The sequence below is a fragment of the Brachycentrus maculatus genome, unplaced genomic scaffold (assembly GCF_059751285.1).
Source record: "Brachycentrus maculatus isolate JH-2025_06_01 unplaced genomic scaffold, ASM5975128v1 h1tg000002l, whole genome shotgun sequence".
NCBI lineage: Eukaryota > Metazoa > Arthropoda > Insecta > Trichoptera > Brachycentridae > Brachycentrus > Brachycentrus maculatus.
The window spans coordinates 47,819-70,403 of NW_028280757.1; the positions used below are offsets into that span (position 1 = coordinate 47,819).

A 22,585-nucleotide genomic window follows, 5' to 3' on the forward strand; every position below is an offset into this window, starting at 1 on the left:
CCACCAAAACGCATTATATACATTCATAGATTTTCATTTATTTCGTAAATAACATACGTATTACCAAATTAAATTTATTCATTTGTTCGCCTCCTTAGGGCGTTTGTCCACTACACGGAATTATACGGAATTTCACCGTCCGGCACGTCAGTTAGCGTTTTAAACCGACGACTGGCTTGGATTGGCTTGTGCTTTTGTCCATCTTTTTTCGGATCGGTGCTCTTGATCGGTGCGTGAACACGTTGCGCGTAAATTCGTTCAAGCTAAACTGTCGTAGTCTTATTTTTTTAAACCAGACTGCTGGACGGTAAAAATCCGTGTAGTGCACAAGCGCTCTTAGTGTAATGGTCAGCACGCCCGGCTACCGTACCGAATCTCTTGGGGTCGAATCTATATTTTTTTTCAATACGTAAATGTATACATTGTCCGCCTCCATAGTGTAATAGTCAGCGCGCTCGGCTACCGTTCTGGAGGTCCCGGGTTCGATTCCCAGAGGGGGGTCTAATAAATATAAGTGATTTTTTCACTCCAATATTTATTCAATACTACTCTGGACTGTTACCTGAAGCGGAGGGCTGATCACCTTTCTTTCGTGTGTTAACGATCAAGATAACACTGCGTTTATATGATGCAGTGCCCTATGCACCATTGGGGTGCGGATAAGGGTTTGAATGCTTTTTATTCACTTTCATTATTAACTAATTATCACGCTGCTTCCCGCAGAGACAAACAAAGCAGATAGAACGCCACACCACTCTGTCTTTCGAATGAATGAAGTTTATACATAAAATCACAAATTTCCTTCCAAAAAAAAACCTCATTCTGTTAGTTCTTAACATTTCTATAATTTCCTGAAGCTTATTTAAATCAAAAAAAGATAAATTACAGCATGTACTCGTATGTCTGCAGCGAAATGTGCAGTTTAAGTGTCCATATTAGGAATTCTTGGTGGCTTTCTTAGTCGCGTATTCGATGTTCACTTTTTCTCCGATGTTACCAGTGCCAGTTCGCTTTCTTGGCCATTACAATATATTGTAATGCAATGCAACTCCGGCCAGAAACATTCTGTAAACCTGTTTGCGCCTTGACAAAAGTAAAAGCCCTCCAGTTCGATGCGAATTCACTAAGCGAAGGTTGTAACAAGTGATTGAATAATCGCTCTTTGCGATATTAATGTAATATATTATATTATTTTTACATTATTTTTTGACTTCTCATCAAAGATGAAGAAGAATATGGAAGTCTGGGCATTTACGGGGCTTACGACCGTCATAGGCTGGTTTAAGTGATCACTTTACACACGTGTAACATTCACCAATTCTACCCATTATTGACAACCACACTACTCAAATTCTTGGAAGTTCTATATATTTGAACCAATTTAGAAACTTTGTTCATGAATCACTAAAACTTCAATAGAGACATCTATTGGTGAGATGTAAAGAAGCTTTTTGAAGTTTTAGTGATTCATGAACAAAGTTTCTAAATTGGTTCAAATATATAGAACTTCCAAGAATTTGAGTAGTGTGGTTGTCAATAATGGGTAGAATTGGTGAATGTTACACGTGTGTAAAGTGTTCACTTAAACCAGCCTATGACGGTCGTAAGCCCCGTAAATGCCCAGACTTCCATATTCTTCTTCATCTTTGATGAGATGTCAAAAAATAATATGAAAATAACTCCTGTAATTGGAGATAATCCAGATTTTGTGAACAAGTATTTGGACACACTCAAAATGTTGTAATATATTATATTGAAAGCTGTCCCACCGCATTAGCATTATCGATAAAATTAAGAAAGGTGTGTTGAGATGGTTTGGACATGTTGAACGAATGAGTGAGGAAAGAACGGTAAAACAAATTTATGAGGCGAATGTAATTGGAAAAAGAAGTAGAGGAAGACCGAAAAAACATGGCACGATCAGGTATGCCAAATACTTGAAAGTGGTCAGGTTAGGAGTCGTAATAATCGGCGGGTATGTATGAGGAGAGATGCATGAACGTGGAAGGGGCGAAGAATGTTTGCAAAGACAGAGTTGCGTGGTGTTCTATTCTCTCTGCCTACCCCTGCGGGGAAGCGGCGTGATGGTTAGTTAGTTAGTTACTTTTAGTCCCACCGCATACCCAGATCTGATACAGGAGCATCTAGGCTTCCTGACAGACCTACATACTCTTGCAAAGCAATTTTTTAACTAAGAAATTGATTGAAAATGTAATACAAAATAAAATTGTATCCCGATTTTACTGTGAATTAACATTTAAAAGCTTTCAATATCCCTGTCACTGCTAATTAAAATAAATACAAGTTTGTAAATGCACCACCAAATTTTCTAGAAGTACCCCGGTGTAGGCAGTGAAAGGGATTAGTATTTAGTTCAGTTAGTCAGCTAAAACCGATTCCGACCCGACGTTGGCTGGTACACAGACAAATTATTGTAATATGTAATAATAACGAGACAGATCTTAGCTCTCGTTTATCGTCCATGTGTCATCGATTTGTGATTTATTGTACATGAATATGCAAGCCGCTGTCTAAAGTAGATACAAAATTCCTACAGTTTCTAGTATATTTAAGCGTTTCTATGTCAAATCTTTATCTTTTTTATTGTACCTTGTATTCTCTGATAAATCATGACTAATATAAATGATAAACACGTTTAATGTTGCTGTTGTTTTAATACATAAATAAAAAGTAGATTGACGACATTTTGAGTGTTTCCAAATACTTGTTCACAAATCTGGATTATCTCCAATTATGGAAGTCATTTTTAATATTATTTTCTTTCAAATAATATGAAAAATAACTCCTATACTTGGAGATAATCCAGATTTGTGAACAAGTATTTGGACACACTCAGACAAACACACTCAACAAATTGAGAGAATATTCATTTTGCAAGGTTGATAATACCGAATAATTTTTATGAAATGATGTTTGAGGATTTTTTTCTATAACCTCGAATTTTCTTTTTATTTGAGGCAACCATATAAAGTTATGCCCCTATTAAATTGACATCGGGATTGGATAATAGAGATGTGCCTAGTGGGCAGATGTTAATTTATCGGTTACTCGATTAGGATGATACTCGTTACTTTTTCTCGGTTTATATTTCTTTTCAGCTTATGTTTTTGATGTCAAATTCTCCAATATGTTTGGAGCTAAAAATACGGATTACCCAGCCAAATTTGTACACTAATATACTTTATAAGCATTAGTGATCGAATCTAAAAACCGAATTATGTGACGACTTTTTAAAAATGATTTTTTTTTATATTCGTACGCTCATGTCTACTGTATGGATCGATAAATAGTTAATTGAATTTTTCCTTCTTATTTGTTTTTGTGTAATATATTCAAACGAACCGTTTCTAGAACTGATATTATTTTTTATTATAACGAAACATTATATATTGCCGAGGGTAGAATAAATTTCCACATTTATTTGGATAATAATATTTTCCTTATGCTCGATATTTTGATGAGGATTTTTTTTATTATTATGATAGAAACCTAACATTTCGTTCATTAAATAGAATATTGCAAATTTTGTAGACATGGCAACTCCCGTAGTATTCATTCGATTTTGATTAAATTTTTCTGAAAAATCTTATAAGAAATAAGTATTTATGTTTTTATTATTTACAAAAAAAACTTCAATTTTATACTATTTATGTGAGCCTACGCGGCTCATTATCAAAAAAAAGTATCAAATTGTGGTAGAATGGGTTCGAACCCAGAAACTCCGACTCAAGAGTCCGCACTAACTATGGGACCACAACCCGACACCAATCGATCTTGATAATAACCTGACGAGTTGTAAAACGTCGTCAACTCTCATTTAATTGTCAATTCTCTTTTGCCTTACCATAGAGAAAAAAATCTATTTTGAACTATCTTTAGTCAAGATCGATTTGCAGCGTAAATCGATATCCTTTTTTGGAAAATAAAAACAAATTCACGTAGGTACCTACATGAAAGAAAAAAAAATCTCATTCGATCAGCAAATCGAATCGACTTTTGCCGCCAGTGCCGCGAGGATTGTTTTCGAGACGCGACGCTCCGGGCAATAATAGGACCAAAATAAATCAAATCGAGACTGGCTTATTTTTAGATTTCAGGTCGATCGGTAGGACCAGAAACCGGAATGCCCATCCCTATTTAACTCACCGATGAACTTGAATCGCCCATTCTGAACATAGATAATTTGAATTCCGTCGTAATTCGATTTGTTTCCCGCCAACTGCGAATTTGACAGGTGTGTCCTAAAGAGTAAAAATAAAAGTTGCAGGAACTACAGGGTTATTCAAAAGTAGTTAATACTTATGTTATTTATGTAAATCAAAAATATATTCTAACACTATATCAAATAATAATCAAGTATTTTTTGACATCCCATCATTGATGAAGAAGAATATGAAAGTCTGGGCATTTACGGCGCTTACGACCGTTATAGGCTGGTTTAGGTGATCACTTTACACACTTTATTCACCAATTCTACCCAATTGAACAAGTATTTGGACACACTCCAAATGTTGTTAATAATCAAGTAGTTTATTAATTGACTTTGTCCGCCTCCGTAGTGTAATGGGCAGCACGCTCGGCTACCGTACTAGAGGTCCCGAGTTCAATTCCCGGGGGGGGGGGTCAAATAATTCAAAGTGATTTTTTCGCTCTAATATTTGTTCAATATTACCCTGGACTGGTACCTGAAGCGGAGGGTTGAACACCTTTCCTTCATGTGCTAACGACCAATATATCACTGCGTTTATATGACGCAGTGCCCTATACACCATCAGGTGCGGATAAGGGTTTGAATGAATGAAAGTTTATTTAGTACAATAATATTGTACAACAGATTTTTTTTAAACAAAAAAAATAAGAGGCAATTTTTATCAAATGACTAAATGATTTGATATGTGACCAAATGTATTCAAAGATTAAACAATACAATTGCTGTAGTATTTACAAAAGGATTTTTTACCAAATGAGGAATATAAAATCGTATTATCTCATAATATCGAAGCAATCCACTTAAGTTATTAATTATTTTCTAAGTGCGTATTGTGTTCAAACGATTTGATAATAATCATAAAAAATACTTACCTATGTGCGATTCTTTACTGTCATGATACGAAATAGTTCATTGACACTAACATTCTCTATATACTTTCCAACCGATTCTCAGCTGTGCAAAGACATTACTTCAAAGCGATTAAATATTAACAATAAACGAATTGAATTGACTGCAAATAGTTTAAATATTAACAATAAATTAAACAAATTGAATTGACTGCGAAGCATCAAAGGTTATGTATTTTTAGCTGGCGACACCAGGCCAAACAGTGAATCCGTATAAATGTTTGTTTTTCACGAAAAGTAAATTAAAAGTCATCACATGAAATCGACATATTTTAATGATATTCTTTAACCATATTTTGAGAGGTACTAAGCGAATTATCTACCGCAGTTGAAAAATAATTCTTATGTGACTTGGGACAGTGAGAATTTGTATTAATTTTATAAGCCTCAAAAAAATAGTATTTGTTTCATTAAATTATACATACTATCTCTTTATAAAACAGGATCAGCATTCCTGTTATTTTCTTTTTTTATACTCATGCAATAATTCGTGGCAATAATTATAGAAAAAATAGTTAAATGACATCTATATTTTTAATTCTTATACCAGAATTTGAATTAATCCATTGGAGAACGTCACTTTAAAACGTAACAACTGTTAAATAAAGCAAGAACACTGTGTTGATATTTATTTATACTATTAATAAAATGTGGACACGTACAAAGTAAATGTGACAATTTGATAATATAATATAACAATTATTTACGACTTGATTATCAAACTGTCCTAATGAACCTCGCCATTCTCGTTTTGACCCCAACCCGATTATTTTAATTTTATTTTAATTACTGAATTTTCTTTACAGATTACCGTGCAGTTATGACGTAGTGCAAACTCGACTACATTTATCATACTGTATCGTAATCATGGCAAATTTCCAATACTTTTCCTATTCTCACCACCCATGTTATTTTTATTGATTGGTTTTTATTGAATATATGTCGGAATACAGTCGACTCCCAATATGTATCACCAAGTCAATAAATAAATAGTATTATGAAAATAAAAATAAAATAAAAAAACTTAATTGCTCCAAACATAAAAATTAGGAAAACATTTTATAGTTATTAAAATATGTTACTGTACCTCACACTGACAGTCAAAATCTATACACTCATTCAAACACAAAGTTCTTGAAACAATATCCTTATCATTCATCGTTCACTTTGTGTAATACCACTTAAAACACATGGTATTACACAAAGTCAACGGTGAATGATAAGTAGAGTGTTATATTACCATAACACAAAGTTAACAATGATGTTTATGTACAAAACGTACAAAGTTCGTGGTTAAAAATAATGATTGAGCACGGCTGTCATTTAAGCACTAAATGTTTTATTGTATTCTGTTAGGTCAGTGTTTCCCAATTATTGGTATGCGTACTCCCAGGGGTAGGTACGTGATGTTGCGTCAAAGGGTAAATTATCTTAGTCAATCTCTTGACTAACATAATTAATCAGTATTTTGTATTGTTATTATGTATTTTCGTGGTTATAATTGTTTACAAAAAAAACTCACTTAATTTTCTTTTGTATTCCCGCAATAAGGGGTACGCAAATTTGAGGTCTTTCTTGAAGTAATACGCGGGATAAACTAATTGGAAACCACTGCATTAGGTGATATCCTAAATCGGTATTAGAAGAGACGAATCACAGAAAAAACCTTAATCAAATATAAATTCACATCATTGCATGAGAAATATATTCACATAAAGTTCTATGGTCAGTAAAAATATTCGTTTTTGGGAGATCTTCGCCAAATAGATGTTCATGTAGAAAATCAACTGTAATTTTGTCCACTTCTTGTATAATTACGTATCTTTCATTTTTAGACTTTTTTATAGTTTAAATATAACTTTTATTTATAGCTTTACCTTATAGTTTCAATTAACTTATTACTTGACCCTTATCCGCAACCATTCGTTTTCAGGACATCGCATCGGATGAACGCAGTTTTAACGCAATCATTAATTTTACGAAGGCAAGGTGATCAGTCCCGCCCCTTGAATGAATTTATTGATCATTATTATTCTTTTCAATAATAATATCCCACTCGAATTCTTTATTTAAGTTTGTAATTGTCGAAAATCAAGTTTGACACGCTATGCCCGGATCGAGGGCCTATCCAATTATGCAGCAGTTGGGATAAGATCGACTTCAAAACTGCGAAAGTAACCTGAAAACTGTAAATAATGTGTTTTTTCCTTAGACTTAGATATTATATTTGTAACTGTATTCTTAAATACACCTTGAACGTTATTTTACAACTAATTGTATCGCAAATAGAGGACTGAAGTCGATATATCAACTCCGAATACTTACGCCTTTTTTGGCGGTTCGAAGCGCCAAGTTACTGTACCTAACAAGCGCCGGCTTCAATACCAGTTTTTCTTACAATGCTGACATTTAAAAATCGGTTATATCCGATTCAAGCCGCTTTTCGTTAGCTGAATCGTGAACGATGTTTTAGCGCCACCTTTTAACCGCCATTTTTAACATTTTGCAATCGAAATAATATTGTTTGTGAAAAATATTCTAACATATTTCTTTGCATTTTAAATTACTTATGCACGCTTAAAGGCAAACCATTGACATTTTTTTAAATCTGAGTTGAATGGAAATCTTGAAATAGGTACTTGAAACAATGGATTTAAAATATTAATTATGTGCCTTAAATTAAATTAAATGGAAATAAATCAATTATAATTATAACATATATTATGTAAAACGAAATAATATTATGAAATTTATAAAATATAATATTATAACAACACAAAATAATGAATCATTAAATATGTTATCTGCGCAAAACTGTTTTTAAAATAAAAATTCATTTAAAAAAGTGATAAGTTGTAGTTTTGTGTAGCAACCTTTATTTCATATATTTATTTTTTTTTCTTTATTTTAAATTCTTTTGCATTACATGACATAAATTCAAATACAAAAATATATTAATAAAATATAAATACAAATACAAAAAATGATCTCACAAAGGCATGGCCTGTGTGTGGGTATGCAATATAATTTAGTCATAGTAAAGGGTATAGGGTATAGGTATTATAAGTAGAACTATAGGGTCCGCCATCTAAAGTTTTTTTTTTCAACTAGTGCTTATTTCGTGAATGGTAACACTTAGCTCATGTCTGATTTGACAGATAATTAGTTTTATCCTTCCGCTGAGCGAATATGGTTGTGTATACGCTTGAACAACGCTGGGAAATATTGCGACATTACTTTGAAAATCATGGTAATGTTGCAGAATGTGTGCGAAAATTGCGTACGGTTTTTGGAAGAAGAGAAGCACCGTCAGCTCCGTATGTTCGTTATCTTGTGAAAAAAGTGAAAGAAACTGGCATCCTCATCGATAAACCAAAGCGTGAAAAGCCAAAAACAGTGCGTACACCCGAGAATATCGATGTTGTGGCAGAAAGTGTGCGTGAAGCGCCATCAACATCAATTCACCGTCGTTCTCAACAATTGAACATTTCGGAGACATCATTGAGACGAATTTTGCATAAAGACCTTGGTATGACGCCATACAAAGTCCAATTGGTTCAGGAGTTGAAGCCAACTGACCATCCAATGCGTTTTCGCTTCGCTGAGTGGGCCTGCGATCGACTTACAGAAGATGCCGATTTTGCCAAAAAAATCATCTTTTCGGATGAAGCTCATTTTGATCTTGGCGGGTATGTAAACAAGCAAAATTGTCGTATTTGGGGCACAGAAAACCCGCACGCATACATTGAAAAGCCGGTACACCCAAAACGAGTCACTGTTTGGTGCGGATTTTGGTCCAGAGGCATAATTGGGCCATTTTTCTTTGAAAATGAGCAAGGAGTGGCCGTTACAGTCAATGGCGATCGTTATCGGGCCATGTTGAACGGATTTTTGTTCACAAAAATTGAAGAGGAGGATATTGGCAACATTTGGTTTCAACAGGACGGCGCTACGTGCCACACAGCCGAAGCTACGAAGTTTTTTTTTTATAGCATTTTCAAAAAAAAAAAGTTATTTGGCGGACCCTTTAGAATAATAGTGTTAATATAAAATAGTGTTAATATTTGAGTTTGAGTTTGAGTTTTTTTATGAAATAGTAGGGTAGTTAAAAAGTATGTATGATATTTGCGTCTGATTGATCTGGGAATATTTCATACCAATGAGGAAATATGTCTTCATTTGGTGGACAAGTAGTTCGGCTGTCCAAATTTAAAACACAGTAAGGGACATTTTTTTTGTAGTACGTTTTTTTTGCATTTATGGACTAAGTAGACTCTACTTAGTCCAAAAATGCAAAAAAAACGTACTACAAAAAAAATGTCCCTTACTGTGTTTTAAATTTGGACAGCAGAGTTTTGCAGATCATATTACTCATAAAATGGTTTTCAGCCATGCCTGCAATCTACAATCATTCTTCGCAATTTATCCTCATTACAAAATGTTCCTATTGTCAATTCATGTGAGCCATTTTTATTAAATATTTTATGACATTTTCTGTTTTGTTTCAGGTTCTTACTGAAAGATTGACAGAAATTGATAATGCTCCAGCGCTATCCATCCTTCCAATTTATTCCCAACTTCCTTCGGATCTTCAAGCTAAAATCTTCCAGAAGTCAACTGACGGCATCCGGAAATGTGTTGTGGCAACCAATATTGCAGGTAACACATATCGCTCACTCATTTCAACAATGTCATATATCAAATAACTTGATTTTTCAGGAGATCGTTTTTTAAGTTTAAAAATATAATAAAAAGTATTAAAAACAAATATCAAGCCACTTATTGAACTTTTTACAGTGCAACAGATCTTTTTATGTAAAACCCGAATGTTTTTTCTCCATTTGAAAAATATTTAGTAAATTTAAAAAAATATTTGAACATTACCTTTTCTTTAAAATGCAAAAATAACACTTTCTGCCCTGTAGCGGGTAAATATTAAGTTAAAAATATGCCGCTTTTGCTGGAATATAGCACATTTTCTGGGCATTCCGAAAACATGCACAACTGAAAATTTACAATTTTTGATATATTGTATGACGTTGAAAGGAGTGAGCGATATATATATTGACTTTAAAAAAAAAATCTATATATGTATATATATATGTATTATCATCAAAAAATATATATATCTCAGTTTTCAATCACAATTTTCATTGTTTTAGGTGTTTATTCATTGGTTTTATTGTAAAACGCCTTAGTCATCAGTCATTAGTAATGAAATAGATAAAATGTTATAAAATATATGATTCAAATTGGTTTTTCTTCTTTTGTTAAATCGTTTGCAATCTTTATGTTTATTGAGTAATTTCATTTTATTTCCAGAAACATCACTCACCGTTGACGGTATTATATTCGTCATCGATTCGGGATTTTGCAAACTAAAGGTTTACAACCCGAGGATTGGCATGGATGCACTGCAGGTATATTTTATTTTACAATTAAATTTTACTTAAATTGACTTAAACGCACTGTTGCCGGGTGGTTTTTTTCATCGACCCCGACCCTAATGAGTAAAATAATTAGGATCGTATAATAATCACAAGTTACCGCAAACCCAATTCTGATCTGTACAATGTTTTTTGGCGTCTCGTGCTCTACCATAAGTAAGCAAATAGAAAACTTATAAGTATCTCCCGCTCTCTACCAACAGTATATAAAAGACGCTTTTAAGCGTTTCCCGCAAACAATGTGTTAATAACGGGTTGATTTGCTGATCAATGAAATAATCCAGGAGAGTAGGGCTGATCACCTTTACTTCATGACAACCCATCAAGATAACTATGCTTCCATTATCAAGAGATTAGTACATAATATTCATATAAAAAACATTGGATAATTTCTTATTTTCTGACTTTGAAATGAGGCAGGCACAGAAGGTAAAAATACCCTTCCCGCCCTTAAGCATCGTTCGACCAAACGGTCAAAAATACTTTTCCCGTCCGAAATGTGTTAATTAGCCAGTTGCAACCAACCAATATGTATTATTTATTGATTGGGCCATTAACTTTGTGGAATGACATTAAACACTTCGATAAGTGGTATTATACAATTGTTTAATTTTTTTCAAATAATTAGCCAATATGCAAGTGCCAAAATCGTCTGCTGGTCTTGCTCAAACATATCCATGCACTTTATTAGACGGTTAGATAGACTACCCCTTTGATTTTCTTTTATTTTCAGATTTATCCAATCAGCCAGGCTAATGCCAATCAAAGATCTGGTAGGGCTGGTCGTACTGGTCCCGGGCAAGCATTCCGACTCTACACCGAGCGACAATACAAGGATGAACTGCTCATCACCACCGTCCCTGAAATACAGAGAACTAACCTCGCTAACACCGTGCTGCTTTTGAAGAGTTTGGGTGTCAAAGATCTCTTGCAGTTTCATTTCATGGATCCTCCTCCTCAGGTAATATAAGTTATTGGATTTAAGAAAATTTATATATATCTCAAATACTTTGCTACCAATAATCAATTCTGCAGTTACTAATGTAATATAATATAGGCTTTTTATCCCATAAACTTTCAGTTAACTCCATGGCTAAAAAAGGTTTTTGATTGATATACACCACTTTCATGGTTTTTCTCCAGGATACTTTGCTGAATTCAATGTACCAACTTTGGATTCTCGGAGCATTGGATCATACGGGATCACTCACTCCAATGGGAAGGCAGATGGCCGAGTTTCCTCTCGATCCTCCTCAGTGCCACATGCTGATAGCCGCTGCTAATATGGGATGCAGTTCTGATATACTTATAATAGGTATGCACCGATTTTCTATGTTACCTTGCAATTTATTTGATATTTGAGTTGCGTTTCAATGAAAAAATATTGAAAACTTTGATGAACATTTAATCATACATTTCAAGTTGTCTCGTAAGTCTGTATTTTTTGCAGAAAAGATTAAATTAATGTCCCCAGAAAAAAAAGGTCATTTTATATTGAATTTTATCTATTATTGTTGAACCCTTTGTTGATTTGACCTAGCAATATTTCAAACGCAATCTACTGAAAACGAAATTGTATACTATGTATTTCTAATTTAATGTATAAAGGCAATTAGCCGTAACTCATGTTGCAGCTGTTTGGCGTAACACGGCTCAAAGCATTCTTATAACTGGCCTCTATCATATACAATCACAGATTTTGCTCTATCTCTTTCCTTTACCGAGATATTCATTATCCAAATATCCGCAAAATTGTATCAATTTGATACACGTATTGGCAAAAAGCATAATTTTAAGTTAACTATAAACTCGTTTATCTCAAAACTACTGTTTTTAATTTGCGGCTATTGGCCTTTGCACATTAGTAATGTGATTATGATATTTTCATATCATACTCTCACTTGTGCATTTCCAATGCCATTTTGTGCTATGCGAGAAATTTAAAACTCCTCAAGTATAATGTAGCATGGCTATGCTTCTGTTAGTTTTTTTTTGTCAATTTCCATTGTTGATTTACGATATTTAAATAAACTCTTGAAAGTATTTCAATATCCATACTTCTGGTGGTTCGATTTAAATAAATGATTTGAAATGATTCAAAGGGCTTAACATAATCATAACCTTCTTATTTTATTTTTTCCTCAAAGTTGGCATCCTTTATGTTAATTTTTATTTTTTATTATTGGTTTCACAAAAATATTTTTTTTCTCTCTTTTCAGTTTCAATGCTCTCCGTGCCTTCCATATTCTACCGCCCAAAGGGTCGTGAAGAGGAAGCAGATGGTGTTAGGGAGAAGTTCCAGGTTCCCGAATCTGATCACTTGACATTGCTCCATGTTTACAATCAATGGAAACAGAACAAGTTAGTATTTTATTCAATTCATATTGTATATATCATCTGAGTTCTGATAGAAAAAGTACTCGTCAATCATATTGCATAAAATTTATTTCTGCTGCTCAATAATTGCTTTATAAAAAAAAAAAAATTTTTTGTTAGGAATTTCACAATTTATTAATGGCATAATCACCGCATTTCCTATTAGTTGTGATATTTCCGCAACCCAGTATAATTATGACTTTTTTATTCTGTTTAATATTTGTTTTCCTGGGAACCTTTTTGTTGTTGTTTGAATAACAGGTATATAATAAATAACAAACTATTTAGATGCTGAATTATCCAGTAAAGCTCTGCAGATCTTTGTAACCTAATTTTTCATTGAAGTAGTATGAAAATTAGCTACATATTTAACCAAAAATCAGTATGTTTTCAACACTTACTTAAAAAAAATTGAGGTTTTAATTTCTGGTACCGTGTTGACACAAACTGTGTGCCAAGCACGGGTAATGAGTTGAATTTGTAAACTAAATAATTTTTTATCAATGGTTTTGTGATAATTTTTTTGTTTTTGTTTTCAGCTATTCCTCTCATTGGTGCACAGATCATTTCATTCACGCAAAAGCAATGAGAAAAGTCCGGGAGGTTAGACAACAACTTCGTGATATTTTACAGCAGCACAAAATGCCTCTAGTGTCATGTGGAACTGATTGGGACGTCATCAGGAAGTGTATTTGCTCAGGTACATCGCTTATTTTTATGTATTCAATTCATAATGGCACCAGTTCTAAATATAACTAGAAACCTGATACATGGTATCCAAAATTGCCAATCCCTTCTAGGTAATTTAAACATATTGTGTTTAAATCAAATTTATACATAGCTTTGATACTACTCATTCGGATATACAGTCCTTTTTTTCTTAACATACGTTCTTTTCTTTGATGTACCCAGTATTAAACAAAAGTAGTTAGTGTTAATAAAATCACTAGAAATTTCGTTTTACAAGTATACTCATCGTTAATTTTAATAATTGGTTTGTGATTTTATTAGATAGTATCAAAAAAATTATTGACTTAAAATCACTTAGTGTTTGTTCTCTAAAGTTTATCTTTTTATCCAGCAAAGTTCATTTACATACTTAATAATATGTAAATTAGTTATTTTTCATAAATTTATTAGAAATTTTTGCATTTTGGTTGTACAACTGTTATCTCATAACAAAGGTTAGATACATCCCCTTAAACTTTCATTATAAATGCCTTGTACAGCTGTTTTACGTTTTCTTTTAATCATTTGCCCAATTTGCTCATACCATATACAGGCAAAAAAAAGGGCCTTTGTACGGGCAACCTGGCGAAGCTATGGCTCCAATTAATTTTACTTTATTCTTTTATGAGGTAGTTGAATGTATTCTCGCAGGGTGAGTCTATGTGTTTAGACTGTGGTGGACTCTGTCACTCAATGTCGGTAATATTTTATATGTTTCGAACATATCTTAATATCATACATTAAAATTAATCAACCTGCCCTTTTTCGAAATAAAATCTTCATTTAAACTCATCAGTGAAATGGTTAATTTATGTCTTATATACCTACGTATTTGATTAACCTATTGGTTCAACTATTGCATTGAATTTTTAGCTTACTTTCACCAAGCGGCTCGCCTCAAAGGTATTGGAGAGTACGTCAACTGTCGCACAGGGATGCCGTGCCATCTCCACCCCACTTCTGCCCTGTTTGGTTTGGGTTCCAGCCCTGACTATGTGGTCTATCACGAGCTGGTGATGACTGCCAAAGAGTATATGCAGTGTGTCACAGCGGTGGATGGCCACTGGTTAGCCGAGCTCGGACCCATGTTCTTCTCAGTCAAAGAAACCGGACGGTATGTAGTTGCATAGCCCAAATATGTTTTTAAAATATGATGAGACCTTCATATGATGAGAGATAGTGAGAGTTGGTTATTGAATTAAATGTATCGTTATTTTTTACTACAATATATTTAAACTAATAACCCACAAAGCTTTTCTGCAGGTAGGATTGTAAAGATAAGAAAAGTACCAATTGAAAATAAATCTTTCTAGAATTCATTTTACAATTAGCTGGAACCGAACCCACAATTACGCCACCTCGCCTGTCAGAAATATTGTGGTATTTATTAGATATTTTGAGGTTCCCGACAATATTTGTATCACATTCCCACTGGGATAGCTTACATAAGCACAGGTATGAGGCCCCAAGTGCCCAATCTATGGCTATTTTCCTCTTCCTTCCTACTATAGTAATGTCCTACTCCTTGACTTCCTTCACTTATGTTCTTTGTATCCCTTCAAATACATTTCACTTCTATAGCTGAGAATCAGGAATGCAGGATTGATCATAATACAATTTAGGAATATGCATAGTATCACTTGCAGTTTGCATTTCACGCCTTTGATAAACAAGGCAATTAAACAATAGTACATAAAGATCTAAAGGGCGAGATATTGTCATGTCAAAACAAAATGTTTATCTTTTAAGTAGCTTCTATTTGCAGGAACAAATTATCACATTCAATTCTTAAAAATTGAGCCTTAATATCAAGAGTTCAAAGATAAAATTTTCTCCAAAAACCCTCTGTCTACTTTCAACCAACTGTTACACATTTGTATATTATTTTAATTAGGTCCGGCCGGGATAAAAGAAAGCAGGCTGCTGTGCATCTCCAAGAGATGGAAATTCAAATGCAAGAAGCGGAGAAACAACTTGCGGAAGAAAAGCGCATCAAAGACCAGGAGTTACCCATGAAGGAGGAAATTGCCACTCCTGGCACATCAACACCACGCAGGACTCCGGCTCGCCTCGGGCTTTGAATTTGTGCTCTTATTAAGAAAAATATGTCGTACGACTAGTTTTATTATACTTTACATATTAATGAATAAATCACCTTCTTTGTTTTATGTCATTTTTCCCTAGTTTTTTATTCATGTCTAATTGACATTGATCAATCAAATTGTAATTGACCGAGTATCATTGACCACTGTGGCTTTTGATACTCTCAACTATTTTCCTCCAATGATCTCTGCTTTCTGCATTTGGAAAAGCAATGTTAATTTACTTGGATATCTCTCCCTTCCACATCCCATGTCTAAAGCTAGGTGGGGATGAACCTTTGACACTCACTACACTCAGACCTCGCTTTGGGTCGTTTCACTTTGCATTGTTTCAAAGTTTTTCTTTTGTTTTGTTATGTAAATACATATTCTTCTTTTTTTTAACATTCAAGGACTGAATGAAAAATACGGTAATAATGAAAAATCTTTGATGTATGATTTTCAATGGAAAATAGCTGATAAAAATGCATCTACGATGCAAAGTGAGGTCTTAGTGTATCCACTAGGAAAAATTGTGGAGTGGAACAGTGCTTGTTTGTAGCCTCAAAATTTCCATCCTGTATGCTAGCGACATGGCAAAATTGGTATTTTGTTTATCCAGAGCTGTTCCAACATGAGGCATCACAACTAATGTTATCCTACGATAATACAATATATCAGTTCCATAGAGATGTTGCGTAACTCTCAATGTCAGCAATCACCATTTCCAGTAAAATTCACCTCAATGAGTATATTTCGAGGAATTCCAAGTAGTGTTTAAAAATATGACAAAATATTTGAAATTGCTACTTAGTATTAAGTTCTCTTTTACAGCAGTGATAAGTTTAATTTTAAAATGAATATTTTTGATGAAGAGATTTTTGACAGAATTTTGTATGTTTCGAAATCATTTACAAAGGAATCTTTTCAGACATATGTTTGCATTATGTTACATATTTTGTTTACATACAATGTAGGAAGCCAGCCTGTAATAATTTTACCCAATGAAGTATTGTTGTTTTATTGTTTATATGTACTTCATATTTTAATAAAAATATTTATTCTATATCATTCTTTTCACTACCTCATAATTAATTTTTTGTAGTAAATAATAAAATCCGATTTTTTTTCGTTTTGAAGTTGACTCCTATGGATAGGATCCTAAACCAAAAAATTAAATTTTCCGGTAAGATTTTTACATGTTTTGTCCTGTACAAACCTCAACATTGCCCTTTTGCATTCAAGGAAAAACATTATTCATTGCAATTTTAGTTTTTCTTATTTTAACTCAAAGTGTAGTAAAATACTTTTTTTTAATTCAGTACTGTCGATTTATGATTTACGATGATACATGAAGGGGGACGGGTGGGTTGAAATAAATGACTACTAAAAGTAGGTTACAGTTAGTGTAAATATTTCAAATGTAGGATGAGATTAAAGCAGGTAGTCAATGCCAGCCGAAGTATGGTATAAGTTGGAATAAAAATGTAAATTAATGTTTCAAAATCACAAGAATTTCGTTAATTGAAAAATAACATGACACTAGCCAGGACATCAAAATACTCTTGAAAAGTAAATAATCTCTTTAAAAAAATATGTGAATTTTTTTTTAATGAAATCAATACACAAGTACATATATTTACATGAATATGTTAAATCCTACGATATTTTTTTTTTAAATCGACAGGCCCACATATTTTTTTTACGAAAAAAGAATAGTAAAAATTATACAAATACTCTAAATAGGGCGTCTCGATTACAGTAAACCCCCCTGTAACGTTGAGATAGGTACCGCGTTTATCTATGGGAACGTTGTAGGGGGTTGATGTTTTTAAATTGTATTTTAATTTTAAATGACTCAATTCAGTTATTTTCGCTGGTTAAAATGAAAAATACAATGTTGAAAATTAACCACTTATAACATTCCCTCTGATAATGCGGTACCTACCTCACCGTTATAGGGGGTTTTACTATACTTTTAGGTCCTCTTCCGAAAATGTGCTGACGCAGACGACATTGAGTAAGTACCTTTTTCCTATAAAGTGGTAATAAGGAAAATCAAGATTTTTATATGGCAATACATACTATAACGTCAAACGCGAATGTCTAGAGAGCAATTTGCACTCAGAAAAGATAGTATTTTAAAATGGCGAAAAAAACATACGACCTTTTATTCAAATTGCTTCTGATCGGAGACTCCGGAGTTGGAAAAACTTGCATTCTATTTAGATTTTCGGATGATGCATTTACAACTACTTTTATTTCTACAATAGGTAAGTGGTCACCTTGACTTGTATAAGGGTGGGTTTCTTTCAATCAATGTTCTCCGTATATTTAATTGACAGTTATTGTCTAGTATCATTTTTGTAAACATTTCTCGATGCATTTCCCGCAATTTATATCATTTGCGTTTTGCATTTTGTTATGTTTGTTTTCAAGATCAATGGCCACCCTTTGTATGATCGAAAAACTCGTACAGCCCTTTGTCAAAGTGTTTTTTTTTTGCTACTACGCAATATTTATACGATCGAATTACTCCTCGTTAAATATTTGTACGAAGCTTTACAATAATGCGTTCGTCCTAAATAATAACACGTATTTAGAAGAAATATGGTCACTCTTATACTCAGAAAAGATTATTTTTTATGTTTGGTTGGTTAAATTGATGTATGTAAATTGTATTCTTTTGTCCATTTTAAAGTAATTTATTTTTAATAAATTATTCATCCGCATCCAATTTCTTATTTTGTTCTTATACCTTCCATTGACTTTTCAATGACTCATCTTGATAACCACAATTAAAATTGATTTTTCCTTTAATATGCTTATGAATATTTTATATTTTAATTGTTAAGGTGGCCGTTCACAACCAAAGATGAATGCCATTTTACACCGCTTGTAAGTGAAATATTGACAGCGATCTGTGAATATGTTCTATTTTCCGAAAGCCCATTTTACCAGAGGCTAAAAAAAATCTGATCGGAATTGGGATTGCGGTTACTTGTGATTAAGTTACTTGTAATTAGTATTTAACCCTAATTAATATACTAGGGTCGAGGTTAGTGAAAAAACTGCCCGACAACAATGTGTTAGCTGGGGGAAATGTTTATCTGAAAAATCGATTGGAATAAAATACTATTTTTTAGCACTCAAAGTTCCTTTTGAATGTTCTCCACCCCTGACTTATTGTAAATAAAGATTATTCAAAAATATTCTGAATTTCCTGAATGTAGATTAACACCAAACACTTATCCCAGTTCTAAAAACAGTGATAATATTATTATCTGTCACATCCTCTAGTGTCATACTTTTGATGAAACAAATGTACACTAACTAGAAATGTTCAGTGAGTCATTTTATATAACCTTATTGTCATAAAGATGATGTCGCTGCGATCCGATCATATAAAGGTTAACCTACGTAGCAGCGACAAGGGCAAGCGAACGAAGAACGATTATGAATGAATTATGCGATTTGTTCCATGAAGTAGCCAAATTTTTAATGGAACTTGCTTAATTACATCGCAGAACTGGGCAAGCAATCAAACAACTAAAGCCATATAGCCGATCTGCTCCAGGAGTAGTATAGTCACAGTAGTTATTGGGTGTTGTGTTTGTTATATGCATGTCTTCAGACATTCGACTAATCAATCAAATTCATTTGTAAATGGGAGCATCTGCTGCTTCTAAGAAGGTCAACCTTAACCGTGAGGTGCTGAGAATAGATAGATCAACTCTGGCATACTTTTCCAAAAGTGCAGTCGTTGATATACCAACAATGATAGTGTATTTCGACGATCGAGCCAGAAGATTGTGACGAGCTTCCAAATTTCTATTTTGTGAATAATATTCACAAATATAACAAATTTTTTGTATAAAATAGATTTTTTTTAAAAAACCTATTGTTTTCGCCCTTACAATGTTCACCTAATTTAAAATGGACCATGAAGAAAAAAATCTCAGCACTAAAACGGTTAAATCGGATTGTTTAAATTTTCTTTTCTCAAGAGTCACTCGTTTATGAATTATTTTCAATTAATTCAAAGCTTTGTTTTGTTTACAGGAATAGATTTTAAGATAAAGACCATCGAACTTCGTGGTAAGAAAATAAAGTTACAAATATGGGACACAGCGGGACAGGAGAGGTTCCACACAATCACAACCTCCTACTATCGGGGAGCCATGGGAATCATGCTGGTCTACGATATAACGGATGAAAAAAGCTTTGAGAATATAGTCAAGTGGCTACGAAATATAGACGAGGTATACTTTACTCTTATTCAATTTAATTTCTTTTTGTAATTCTGAAAATATTTTTCCTTCAAAGCTGTTAAAGTATGCATTCAGTTTCTTTTAATATATTTTATTTTATATATCGAATAAATTTTTATTTTGAAAAATATTGCCTTATGTTTGCTCTCTTGCAGCGCTCAATTAACATATTCTTTATAAATCTAAACATTTTTGGAGACACCAACACTTCTACATACATGTATATTGTGTTCTTTTTTGTGCCTTTTTTGTATTTCTCAATCCTCTCGGTGTCATTTGGCAAATGTGTCTTTTCCAATTATATTTTACTCTCATGCAGCAATCAACTAAATATTTTTTTGTTTTATATTTGAAACACATAGTTTCAAATAAAAAACCACAAAACAGTATTTATTTTTGGTAGTTTTAGAAATATACTGACTTTTTGATTTATTTTTTTATTCAGCATGCCAATGAAGATGTTGAAAGAATGATCTTGGGAAACAAATGTGACATGGAGGACAGGAGAGTAGTCAGTAAAGCTAGAGGAGAAGCAGTGAGTACTTTTTAAATTTTTTATGCATTTTACCTCTTCTATGATTTTATTAAATCGTCGTATCCTGTTTTCCAATGTTTCAACCAAGTGCACTTCCCTTCTAAGTTGTTTTTCAATAGTCACCATATCCAAACATGGCAATCTACCTTTATGGTTACTTTTTTTTAATGAAATTAAGACCTGAAGTAGTTTTTTCTAGTACCAATTATCCACTTGCATAATGGTTGTACGTAGTACTGGACATATGTTAACACATTGTGTGCGGGAAACGCTTAAAAGCGTATTTTACATACTGTTAGTAGATATTTTGCATACTTTTGGTAGAGAGACTTCAAAAAACATTGTACAAATGGGAATTGGGTTTGCGGTTACTTGTGATTAGTATACTGAGCGTCGGACGGCAGACTGTCTGCGTATAATTAAGATCAGGGTTGATGAAAAAACCAACCTATAACAATGTGTTAATAAGTAAAAATGGGATTTGTTTTAAGGTGCAAAGATATTAATAAAATTGTAAATCTTGATAATAAATTAAATGAATAAATAAAACATTGAAAGTACCCTGTTTCAATTGCAGATAAGTCAAGAATATGGAATAGCATTTATGGAAACATCAGCCAAAACTGACACAAATATCAACCAATCGTTCTCCCAGCTGGCGGAGGCCATTCTGGAGAAGACGGCCGGCCGTGAGGCCGGAGACACTCAGGACAAACTACTGGTTCAGGGAGGAGCGGCACGAAACACTTCGGGGGCCAGAGCCTGCTGTTCTTAGATTGTATACTAGAATTAGCTAACCTTACACACTTCTCATTTCATTTAAGTTTTGCTACTTAGTTAATAGCCGCGTAGGGAGTTGCCAAATATGAACTCTGAAATAGATTTATTTTCACTCGTTCGCTCCAAAGGTGTATTTTTTTAAACAATTTTCGTAATGCAGACCTAAATAAATTATTATTTGTACCAAGTATAGGTTTTACATTACCGCTTCCTCACTCCATCATACGATTCAGTCATTTCATCACCGGAAGGTTTAACAATTCGCCGGTGACCCTTTAGTTTGTATCTTCAATTTATGAGACTGAATTTTCTTTTCTAATTTTATAAATTGACCCCATCCGATAAATGTAACGACAGTGTACACGAAGCAATATAATCTATTACGTAACTATTGGTAACCCGATTAATAATTTATAACCTAATTAGTAGACACAATATTTTAGTTTTAGTATACAACTTTTCTACATACATTATACTCTTATTAATCTGGCTCATATATATTTTTTTCATTGAATGTACATTTTAAGATATCTGAATTAAATTGTCATAAAGATGGAATGTTTTTTTTTGTAGTATAAATAATTAAAAGGATTTTAATTAAAATGTGGATAGTGTCCGCATTATTTTGTGATCTATTACAGATATATTACACTATCTCCGTAATGTGTAAGAATAAGGCAGTAAATTCTGTAGTTATTCTTCGTCTTACTCATAATGATTGAATGATGCATTAACAGTACTATTTATGTAAACTTGAAATAAGAAAATGATTAATTTCATGTACATTTAGTAAGTACTGGGAGTATCTGTAAACAATTTCCTCACTTACATTGTCTCCCAGATGTCAGCATGGTCATATGGCTGTTCTTTTGGAGTAAAAAATAGATATTACGACACGTCATATCTTTTCCCTATTTATGCAGTTTGGACGCAGGAATTCAATGTTTTTGTGCAGAGGACAAAGTGTTGATAGCTGTACAATATTTTTAATAGGTGTAAGGAGTCTATCGGGAATTTATCACAATAGATTGCCGTGACGTCAAGAGCCGTAGATGGCTCTAACTCCCAAGTAGAATAAGAATGGAGAGTCACTAAACGAAGAATGGATATTCTACCTTTAGATTGACAAAATTCTAATAAATAAACTTGAATTATCGGATGAAATGGTTCCGTTTATAATAAAGTATAACACATATTTCTAGCAGAGCTATTTGTCGAGTACTTCTA

General features: G+C 33.2%; 2 protein-coding genes across 2 annotated transcripts in view; both read left to right on the top strand.

The window, feature by feature from the left end:
* LOC148314027 (pre-mRNA-splicing factor ATP-dependent RNA helicase PRP16-like) overlaps positions 1-15,868 on the top strand; it is a 30,376-nt gene extending 14,508 nt beyond the window's left edge. Inside the window, exons 3-10 of the mRNA XM_088277482.1 lie at positions 9,648-9,798; positions 10,462-10,559; positions 11,320-11,547; positions 11,730-11,901; positions 12,806-12,947; positions 13,502-13,662; positions 14,565-14,805; positions 15,586-15,868. Coding sequence (XP_088133608.1) covers positions 9,648-9,798; positions 10,462-10,559; positions 11,320-11,547; positions 11,730-11,901; positions 12,806-12,947; positions 13,502-13,662; positions 14,565-14,805; positions 15,586-15,772 — 1,380 coding nt within the window. The 3' untranslated portion in view covers positions 15,773-15,868. The remainder of the gene's footprint in view (positions 1-9,647; positions 9,799-10,461; positions 10,560-11,319; positions 11,548-11,729; positions 11,902-12,805; positions 12,948-13,501; positions 13,663-14,564; positions 14,806-15,585) is intronic.
* A 1,980-nt stretch (positions 15,869-17,848) lies between these two features.
* LOC148314028 (ras-related protein Rab-10-like) lies at positions 17,849-21,909 on the top strand. The gene is made up of 4 exons (XM_088277710.1): positions 17,849-18,045; positions 19,835-20,034; positions 20,489-20,578; positions 21,156-21,909. Exons 1-4 carry the CDS (start codon positions 17,919-17,921, stop codon positions 21,351-21,353), a joined length of 615 nt encoding a protein of 204 aa, XP_088133836.1. The 5' UTR covers positions 17,849-17,918; the 3' UTR covers positions 21,354-21,909.
* Positions 21,910-22,585: the final 676 nt, after the last annotated feature.